General features: G+C 35.1%; 1 protein-coding gene across 1 annotated transcript; it reads left to right on the top strand.

Annotated features, from left to right (window-relative positions):
• The first annotated feature begins 451 nt into the window (after positions 1-451).
• LOC122305346 (probable arabinose 5-phosphate isomerase) lies at positions 452-4,369 on the top strand. The gene is made up of 3 exons (XM_043117810.1): positions 452-1,305; positions 2,864-3,087; positions 3,931-4,369. Exons 1-3 carry the CDS (start codon positions 652-654, stop codon positions 4,085-4,087), a joined length of 1,035 nt encoding a protein of 344 aa, XP_042973744.1. The 5' UTR covers positions 452-651; the 3' UTR covers positions 4,088-4,369.
• Positions 4,370-11,793: the final 7,424 nt, after the last annotated feature.

Below are 11,793 nucleotides of genomic sequence, written 5' to 3'. Positions count from 1 at the left end.
TTCGGTGGTCTTGAAGATCGGTGGCTGGGCAACGTCATGGAAGGGCGCATGTTGGTCAGTGGTTGCCGAATTCTTCCAAATCTGCGATTCTCTTATTTAGCCTAAAAAAAAAAAATAACAAAACACAAAAATAGAAGGGGGAGGGGTAAGGAGGCGAGGAGATGGAGGGAGGGGTAAGGGAGCCGAAGCTCCCACCTCCTCTAGCCGAGAGACGTTGGTGGGTGTTTAGAGAGAAGTGAGGTTTTAAAAACTAGAGAGAGAGGACGCTCTTCTTCATATCACACATCTTATTAAGTGATCAGTTTTTGGTGTTATGCCCAACACTCTTTATATATATTATTTTTAGAAAAATATTAATATATATCACTATCTTATCATTAATCATTCTCGTGACAGTATTTAATAATTCTTGTATTTTTTTTTCTATTGATGCCATCCCCCTCTCAGATATCTCATTTACGTGATAATGACTTCGGCTATGGCGATTTCCGTTCCTCTTGGTGTTTAATGCAATGACCACCGCCGACACTCACTCGTTATATTTTATTACGGCGAGAAGTAACAAACATATAACGGCGAGCTTTCATGCTCATTTTTTAAATCCATCAACCTCGGATATCTATTACGTTTTTCCCTCACATCTCCGGAACAATGGGTTCTCTCCCGCTGAACTCTTCGTCGGAACACCTAGTTCCACCGGATTCTCCACCTCTCGGAATTGACGAGAGTACCCTCCTTACTCTCTTCAAATCCCAGCAGAACCATCTGAACTTCTTCTTCGAGAACCTCTCGCTCCCCCAAGCCCTTTCCTTCGCCCGCATCCTCCTTTCTGCCTCCGGAACCATCTTCTTATCTGGCGTCGGTAAGTCTGGATTCGTCGCCCATAAGATCTCCCAGACCCTCGTTTCCCTCGGCATCCGCTCTGCCTTCCTCTCCCCCGTCGACGCCCTCCACGGTGACATCGGGATCCTCACACCGCGCGATGTCGTCGTCTTGTTCAGCAAATCCGGGACCACCGACGAGCTCCTCCGCCTCGTGCCTTGCGTGCGGGCTAAGGGCTCGTATCTTGTCTCGGTCACGTCCGTGGAGGGCAACGCGCTCGCCTCGGCTTGCGATATGAATGTGCATTTGCCGGTGGAGAGGGAATTGTGCCCGTTTGATCTGGCGCCGGTGACATCTACGGCTATCCAGATGGTATTCGGTGACACGGTGGCGATCGCGCTCATGGGGGCCAGGAATTTGACCAAGGAGGAGTACGCGGCGAATCATCCCGCGGGTCGGATTGGAAAGTCTCTCATTTTCAAGGTCAGGTTTCTGGTTTCGATTGGAACTCAAGAATGTCTCGATTCCTTTGTTAATTAGCTTAATTTTCTGGAATTTTGGTGTCGTTTAGTTCCGGTGTGGATTGTTAAAGTTATCTTTTTTCTTTTGTTTGGCTTAAGGAATTAAAATTTACAAATGATTGGTATTAGTTCATTCAGGTATTATTGGTTGGATTGTTTCATATGATATGAATGCGCGATTAGCTTAGATTTGAGTACTTGTCTTCAGTTTATGGGTATTAAGTGATGTTCGTGTGTTAGATGTTACGATTGTTTTGTCCTTTCTTTATGTAATTGATTCATTTGGTGGCAATGCTTATGTTGCGCCGGGGAGAGGAGGTGGGGTATATATATATGCTCCTACTAATGCAGGTATAGTTTATTTAGTTGTTTTCTCTGGTGTTGCTGTAATTTGAGATGATTCGCTGTTAACATAGCTTTTGGAGGTTTGTGGATAACTTTTATTTCTTTTCTCAGTAGTTTATTTACTTATTTGTTTTTTCCTAAATGTTCGTTGGTCGAACAGTCCTTGGTTATGGAAAAAAAGTAGACCTTGTTGGCTATTCAAATTTGATAATGAATAATATTACTGGGAGCATTCACTTACTGAAAACATATTACCGATAGCAGTTACCTGTATGCATAGCAGGCACCATATCCTTAATAATGGCCATGGTGATGGCTGAAGTTGCAGACACTTTTTTTTTTTCTTTTTTTTTTTGAGAACAGAAACATTTGTACTCATATTAATAGTATTGTTTAGCATCTAGCAAGACCCTAGATTGGATAAAATTTGGACATTGATGACACCACTGAATGGTGTTTGACTGTTTTCCACAAAATGAGCATGCCTTGTAATTAAATGAGCTGCTTCATTTCCTTGCCTACCAACATGAAGAACATCATACACTGCAAATTGAGAAAGAAGACTTTGAATTTCAGAAATCAGATTCCCTTGCATTGAAAAAATAGGTTCCTTAGAACCAATAGCTTCAAAAAGGGTCAATGAATCCCCTTCCAATAGCAAACTGGAAAAACCTATATTCAAGATCATCTCCCTCAAAGCTGACACCGTTGGTGGTGGTGATTTTGGGATAGCAGTGGCATACACCTGTTATGTGATATCCCCATATGATAAGATTGAGGATAGGTGGTGTATGGGATCTCACATTGCTTGGGAATGAGAAGTTCTTGCTCTTTATAAGATTCCAATGGGGCTCCAATTCTATCCTTGACTAGTCCTTTTTGAGTATAGGCCACATGGTTTGGGCCTTCCATTGGGGTATTACATGTTACAGTTTTGATGGTGCCTGTACTGAGGATTGTGGCGTTGTTGCTGGAAATAGCTTTGATTTCTTTATTGATATTGATGTACAATATTTAGTTTTCTATAATTTACCATATTTCCCTGAATTAATTTTGCCTATCTTTTCTTCTTGTGTGCCTGCGATGCAGATGCTTATAAAAACAGGCAAAAGTTGCTCTGTAAGAAAGAATATCCGAACTTGATATTAACAAGTAACCATTTATTTGAGGTTCAGGTAAAGGACGTTATGAAGAAGCAGGATGAGCTTCCAGTTTGCAGGGAAGGAGATTTGATAATGGATCAGCTAGTGGAGCTGACAAGTAAAGGATGTGGGTGCTTGCTTGTTATAGATGAATATCATCATCTGATTGGAACATTTACTGATGGTGATCTGCGGCGCACACTCAAGGCTAGTGGAGAAGGCATATTTAAGCTCACAGTGGGAGAAATGTGCAATAGGTAATAGAAGGAAAATATTCATCTTCTTTATCCGTAGTTAACCTACAATTAGGCTAGCTTGCTCCTTCACAATTTTTGTTGGGTTCAAAATTTAAAGAAGCTTACGTGGTTAGTGGGCACCATGTGGAGTAGATGTTACTGTGATTTCTTGTTTCCATATAATGACCTCTTATATGGACGTTCTTGTTCATTATTCAGTTTGCCTATATTGCGCAAATTGTGATTAGGCTGAAAAGATGAAATATTTGGATCCTTTGGAAACTGCTTTTTAATCAAAACCTGGAAGAAATGGTTTTGAACATTCTCTAGGTGATAACACATACATGGTACACACTCACAAATGTATGTCTCGACGGAAAGAGGGAGAGTGGGACTAAGATAATTGTGATATTTTATATGATACGGATAAAGGTAGGTGGTGTATGGGATCCTATATTTTTTGGGAAGGAGAAGTTCTTACTTTTTATAATATTCTAATAGGACTCCAATTGTATCATTGACTAGTCATTTCGGAGTATAGGCCATATGGTTTGGGTCCTCCATTTGAGTGATACTAATGGTATCAGAGCCAACGTGGGACTTAAGTTGTGTCACTTACGATGGACTAGCCCGATGAGGACATCAGGAATTTAAAGGGAGGGAGATTGTGATATCCCCATATGATATGAGTAGGTGCTGTGTGGAATCTTATATTGTTTAGGGATTAGAAGTTATTACTCTTTATAATGTTCCAATTCATGTATTATTGATTGGTCCTTATGGAGTATAAGTCATGTGGTTTAGACTTTTTATTGGGATGTTACAATAACCTTCAAATTACTAAGAGTCTCTCGGTTATTTCAGGAAACCAAGAACCATCGGACCAGATGCAATGGCAGTGGAGGCAATGAAAAAGATGGAAGCACCACCATCTCCTGTGCAATTTTTGCCTGTCACGGATCATCAAAATATATTGATCGGCATTGTCACTCTGCATGGACTAGTTTCTGCTGGCCTTTGATGTACTTACGTGCTTTTTTATGTCTTCTATGTTTAATTCCTGTGATGATTCTTTGTTCTGTTTATTCTTTTCTCCTGTGGCGTACTGCATGCAGGGGGTTGATCTGTGCTGCTATTATTGTATTGTGGATAAAGACAATATATGTTGGCATTGTGCCACAGTAACGTCACCTCTAGTGCCTATGAGCATTTTTCTTTTCTTTTATTTTCTTTTCTTTTGAATTTGTCGTACGAAAACTATAATACATGTACGTGTTACAGTTAAATACATGCTTTTTCCTAATTCTTGTGTAGTACGTACGGTGAGAATTATAATCTCTGACTTTATCTTCTGATCCTCTGTTCTTGCAAAGAAAAGCATATCGATTGATTATGTACAGATAGCTCAACAAAGAGGAAGGCAGCTAGCGCTATGAATTGAGACGTTCCTCGTCATAAAAATGAATTGGCCAAGGAAATTAGGAAAGAATAGAAAATATTGCATAATTATTTTAGGGTGTCGTTTGATTATATAGATGAGATAAAATAAAATAAAAAATTTATAAATAGAAAAGGAAAAATACTTGAAGCTAGTTCTTAGGAGAGAGAGAGAGAGAGAGAGAGAGAGAGAGAGAGAACCCTAGAGGAGTCGTCACCACCTGTCCGGCAAGTGATAATACACGTCCAGCACAGATAGGATTGGCAGACACCGACGACGTCACTAAAGGGTATCTGGCAACGGATATTCGATATCCTTCTAGTGACCTGGTTATTACTTGTTTTGTCTCTACTTTTCTTTCGCACCAACGTTCTCGGTGGAGACACCATCGTCTCTCATAGAAAACTACGATGGCCTCTTTGTTGGCCTCCGACGTTTGCCTATTCTTCAAGTGATTGTTTTTTTTTTTTTGGCTTGGGTTTCTTTTTCCGAGTCTATTAGACAACTTCTCTGATGTTAGCTTCTATAGAACTTAGGACATCGGCAACTTCTCGAAAGGCATTTCGTAGTCACCGTTTTCCTTCCGGTGGATTGGTTTGTATTTCATAGTTCCCGTAGCCTTTTTCGACACAATGAAGCCCCCTTTCGGCTTGGAAAGCCCCTACTTTTGAAGTTGAATCAGTATGGGTCAAATGGTGCCCTTTTGAATAGAATCGAAGGCTTTTGAGTTTTTACCAGAAACTTGAAAGTCTTCATTGAAAATAGTGGAGAGGGACAGAAGGGTTTGGAGATCTGTAGTGATGGGTTTGAGTGCTATAGAATGGTTGGTATCTATGGTGGGAGCAGCATTAAAGGCTGGAAAAAATTCAGATTTTACAAAACACTTGCGCGAAGGTAACTGAGAATTCATGGCTTAATGATGCTTCAACAAGCATAGTTGGTATCTAACTGTCACCGAATATGGTGGAGGAGGTCGACGGAGTGTTATAGTAATTCCTGAAGGGCATGAAGGACAAGGTTGGGAGGAGAGCGTGGCGGGTCAAAAGGAAACTTAGGTTATTTGAAGTGGGGTCTACGTCTGGTGTTGGTGTAGAGAATGCAGTAATGGAATGTCATTCGCTTAAGGTAACACAAAATAAACCATTAGACAGTGTTACACCCTTGCCTGAAAATGGTAAATGAGTTGTAAAAATTAGCTGAAGTTGCACGTATAAGGTCGCTTGAGGTGAACGGACTTGCTGTCACTCTAGAAGCTCCAATGGCGATGGAAAGAAACAATGGAGTTGATGAGAAGGTACGAGACTTGTCGTTGATTCCTCGCATGGAAGAAAGTCCAGAATTGGAAATGCAGTTGGTTAATGTGTCTGAGGATAATGTTGCTCCCCTGGTCTCTTTTCCCTCAATACCAGATTGGGTTTTGCCTAAAGTTCATGAGATCCTGCCTTTTGTGGAGATTTCACGTGAAGGATGTGAAGACCAGTTCAATGAACTAATCACCGCAATCGAGGCAAGCCATGCGCTTGAAACCAAAAGTTTTAAGAAAAATAGGGAGTTATAGCGTCTCTCTTGGATAATTAACTACGACACTAAGGGAGGTAACTCCAGTAAAGGAAAGTCTAAAGGGAGGACAATGTGAAGACGGGAAACACAAGGGGTTGGGGTTTGGCTTGGGTATTAGTGTAATTTTTTGGGTAGTTTTGGGTTGTTTTTCAATGGCTTTTTTGGGTCATTAATGCCTCTTTTTTATGGGTTAGGTGTTTTCTTGTATACGTTCAAGTGTACTTGATTACTCATTTTGATATATAAAATATTTTTACTTGTAAAAAAAATTGTAAATAGTAGTGAGATAGTTTGTGAATAGTAGTGAAATAGTTTGAATTAAAATATTTTACGAGATTTTGGAAACGAAGACAGAAAAAGTTGAATAAAAATATTATAAAATTAAAATATTATTAGAATATAATTTTTTAATATAATTTTTATTTTGATATTTGAAAATGTTTGAATTATAGTTTATATTTTGTTTGAAAATTGTTAAAGTTATAATAATTAAGTAATGATTAGATTACAAAATTAAAATTTTGAAATTGAAAAGTATTTATATATTAATAGTATTGGGATATATATATTGAGATCAGATCAGATGGATTTAGACTATATATAAAATTAAATGGTGTCCCTAGTTTAGATTAAAAAATTATCTAATTATTATAATTTTTTTTAAATTTTAAAAAAATACATATAATAAATAATTTAAAATTTTAAAATATCAAAAATGATATTGTATTATCGACTCCTAGGTGGGCAGGGAGAGATGGAGACTTTTTTGGGTCTTAATTACTTTCAAACTCATGGAAAAAATGGCACCTCAATCTATATAGGTGATTGAGATGATGAACCTGCTATAATATATAGGTAATTGACTTAAATATATATATATATATATATATATATATATATATATATATATATTGGGGATAATGATATATAGATAGATAGCTGCATTATTAATGTATGGATTTGTCATTTTGTATAATATTCCATGAATATGATGGATATTTGCAAGAACTTTCAATATACAATTATATAACAAATTTTAAATAATATTGACACAATACATCAATCAATTAATCAATCAAAATATATATAAACATGACTTATTTTCTTGTGCAAGCTTTATTTACGTAAGAAAGATCGCACTGTAATATATATCAAGAAAAATCTTCGAGGGCCCTAGCTTGAAAAGGCAGTACCTCTATTTTCTCAACCAAACGCCCTACCTACCTACCTAGCTAACTACTTCCATGCTATAATATTAATGGCCTTGGTGGTAGCTAGGGTTAATGGAATCAATTAATATTGTATATATCAAAATGGAATAATAGCTTTAGTACTCTCATTAATTAATTAATGTCATTAATTCCTAATCGATCTAAGTATTTGAATCAGTTTTCTTCTCAATCTTAATCGAATCATGAATTGTATATCCTATTTTTAATTTATATATAATATATAAATAAATTTTTACGATTAAAATTTTATAACTATAATGATTACTATCGACGAGAACAAACACGTTTTAGTTAGAAATAATTCTTTTGATTATAAAATTTTAATTTGTAATTAAAATTTTATTTATTTTTAGTGCATATTGTCCTACAAACTATATAGGTAAGATATTATATATATGTTTTTTTTTTCTATATAAAGAGACAAAAATTACATATTCAAGAGTGATTACTCTTAATTTTATTAAAAATTTCTCATTTGTTACGGAAGAAAATCGTGATCAAATACTTGAAATTACAAACCAAACCCAGTTATGCGAAAACCATTCAAATAAATGTATATGTTATGGTCATTAAAATGAATAATTGCTCATGAGTAGTACACTTCAGCCACATCAAGTACTTAAACGACAAAGGTAGGTACGTAGGGTCGGATGATCTTCATGATAAGGTACAATTGGAATGATTAAATATTTAGCTAGGCTTTAGATTTTGTGCAGTGCTAGCTGCTAGTAGTACGAACTATTACTGCACTTGTCTCGTCATAAGGACCCTTGTGTTAATATCGTTTGATCTCATGTACATATGCATGTTTACTTTGTGGAACTCATATATCGTACGTGCGTACTACGTTAATTAATGAAGTTATGGAGTTGATCATCTGATGCTGCATGCCCATTGATCTTCAGCCCAGTAATTAAACTCCATAATTAACGTACGTACACGTATTAATTATTATTTTCATAGTTGAATATATAAGGTACTCATCGTATTACTCATCCAAAAATAAATTATTATTCTCCCTCGATCTACAATATTAATTTATCAATTTTTTTTTTTTATGTATAGTTATTTTTATATATTATTTATATATTTTATTGATATAATTAGTTAAAATAATTATTTTATATTAAAAAATAATACAATTAATTGACAATTATATTAATAAAATACACAAAAAATATGTAAAAGTAATTACACATAAAATTTTTGTTAACTTATAGAGAAGTACTGCTACAACTATAAAAAAATCTTATAAAATAAATTTTTTCTTAGAAAAACTTTTAAATTGATACGATTTTATTATATGATATATTAGATTTAATACTTTATAATAAAAATAATTTTATAATTTAATATATCATATCAAATCACATTAATTTATATATTTATTTTTATAAAAAAAAATTTTAGATATAATAGATCAAATAGATTTGTAAACAAATTGAGTTTTAATATTTGATTTGACGTACGCCCTTAAATAAAAATTTGAAGTGCATTCTTTAAAAATTAAAAAAATCTGAAACACTCCACGGATAGAATTTCTCATATGTACGAAATAATCTGTTGACATCGCGGCATACGTACCCTAATTATAACAATAAACTAATTCTGACACTTTATGAATTCAATGAAAAATAAGAGAGTTTCAAGAGATTGAGAGAGAGCGAGAGAGGAGATTCTCTTATTAATCTATTATCAAACTTATGAATTCCTTAAAGGATACGGCGATATATATAGGAGTATAAAAAAGACTATACTTTTGATGACTAGCACTATATATTTGACGACTAACACTATGCATTTGACGGCTAGTTAAATGTGGTCATACAATTCAAGATAGTTTATAACACTTTCCCTTTAGATGACCATATTTAAAGAATATGTCTCGTTAAAACCTTGCCAAGGAAAAACCCTGTGAGAAAAAAAAACCAATGGCGAAGGAAAAAGAGTACAGTATTCATGTGTATCGCCGAGTGCTTTAGGATTGTCTCATTAAAACCTTGCAAAGGAAAACCCAATGGGATAAAACCTTAGCGAAGGAAAAAGAGTACAATCAGCATAAGTCTTCAAGACATTACTTCCCCTGAAAAGTGTATGATAACAGGTCTTCAAATTTCCGCATTCCAATGTTCTGCACAATTTTCTTAAATGTTGCAGTTGGTAATGCTTTTGTGAATAAATCTGTCAGATTTTTACCTGACCGTACCTTCTTGATATCAATTTCAACTTTCTTCTCATGAATTGCAATGATCTTCTTGTGTATATCTGAAATATAACTCGCATCTGTACATCCAACTAACTGTGGACTTGATCCATGTTGATAAAATAATCACAACTGGATCTTTCTGCTCATCACTACTCTTCTGGAGTTGTACTCTTCTGGAGTTCTTGTAAATAACACAGTTAGTGGAGAATTCATCAACATTAAACCACTAACCTCATTTTTTAATAAAAACGGTGGCCAGCCTTTTAAGATCAGACAAGCACCGCGGATTTTCAACTCCTCTGTAGATGTCAGGCGTGCTGTCAGGCACTGCAGCTGTCAGGCGTGCTGTCAGACGCCGCAGAGCTATGAAGCTATATTCCATCTCTTTTCTCTTGTTTCACGAGAGATGTTGTATCATAATTTTCTCTATAAAAGAGATATTTAGCTCATCTTCATTCGCATCTCATCTTCTTCACTTTTCTGTAATCATACTGCATTTTTACTCTGCAATCTCTTTCTGCATTCTTATCCTACAATGGCTCAGCGATCTTCTCATGGCCAATATATGAGGTACTCTACACCTCGTTCATCAGCTGTTCCTGCTTCTACCACAGGTGCTATCATGCAATATAATGATCTGACTCATAGGTCAGATAATGAAGCTATCTATGAGCTTGTGAGTCTCGGTACCCGATACTCATCATCCATTGTCGCATTTTCTCAGCGACTGCAATCCAGAACTTGTGGAGTTGACAATCTCCACGAGAATATTGCTATACTTCAACGACTTCTTCTGGAGTTCAACATGAAGATAGAATCAATAAAGTAAGAGAATAGGAATTTAAAATCCTTACTTAAATCTTCTTTTCGATTGCCCACCCCTTTAGATAGGGATGCCATGCAGATTCTTGAAAAACAAGAGCGTTTGAAGAATTAGGAAAAGTGTCTCAAATTTCTGTAATTCTTGCTTCAAGATAATAAAATAATATTTCACAAATATTCATATTTGTGTTTTTATCTTTTGGTAGATGTTCTATGTGCTCCCTTTTATTTCTTCTTTAATAATGCACACTTCATATCAAACCCATAATATGAATCTGAAATATTAATTGTATTAAAAGATGGTATTTCATGACTAATAACATCATCCATCTTTCCTTTAAAGCCGCAAGGGTTTCAGATTTATATTTCAAATATGTGCAGTTTCATGAGCTCTTCTGGAGCCTCAATGACATTTAAATCATATATATAAACTGCAATAATAGCTTGTTTCCATTTGCGTTTGGATTGCTTTAGATCATATAAGGATCTTTGAAACTTGATAGAATACATATTTCCAGATGTATTCATATTAGAAGTTTCAGACATTTTTTATCCTTCAGGGATTTTCAGATATATATCATGATCCAATGATCCATATAAATATACAGTTAATCATGCATATCCAAACTCTCAGTAACTTTCAAGCTAATAAAAATCTCAATATGATTTCAACCACTTTAAAATCATATCAATATTGTTTCTTCGAGAAACTAACTTGTGATTTCTATATCACATTTTCATATTAAAAGCTTCAGGCTTTTTATATCATGTATATAAATATCCACTGATATTTAACAAAAATCACCTCTTTAGGTGTTTGGACTTCAAGTCCATATTTATCACATTTTACTTAGTGATATCAATTCTGCAGGAATTGAGAAACTAACTCGTGATTTATATATCACATTTTTATTTCCTTTCTATAAATACCCACTGACATTCAACAAGCATCACCTCTTTAGGTGTTTGGACTATAAGTCCCGATGCATCATATTTTACTAGTGAATCAATTCTGCAACAATTGTTTCTTTCAAATTTGGCCAATATTTTACGTCGTATTCTTCGACGATTCTTGATTCACTTTCATCATTACTTCTGGTAATATCAATTGCCATCTCATATGGAAATACGTTGTCGACAACGATTTTATTTCTATCCATAATTTCTCCATTATTCATGAAATGTATCGAGATCTCGTTATTTTCAGGTACCTGTTCCTCTTCAATGGAAGACATTTTCATGAAAAACCTCTTCAGGAGGCACTCTTCAAGAGTTTATATAGGAGAATTTTATACAGAAAATTTGGATGGACTTTATTGTTTGTTTTGTGGGTATGGCATCTTCAGGAGCACCAAATTATTTGTGTATTTCTCTTTTGAGATACTCTATCTTTTGTATCGATAAGTCTCACATACCTTTAGACATGTCTTTAGACTGCTGAATTTCTTAATTGTCCTACAAGGACTTCA

This window comes from Carya illinoinensis, chromosome 3 (assembly GCF_018687715.1).
Source record: "Carya illinoinensis cultivar Pawnee chromosome 3, C.illinoinensisPawnee_v1, whole genome shotgun sequence".
Taxonomy (NCBI): Eukaryota; Viridiplantae; Streptophyta; class Magnoliopsida; order Fagales; family Juglandaceae; genus Carya; species Carya illinoinensis.
This window is presented reverse-complemented; position numbering and strand designations above follow the sequence as displayed.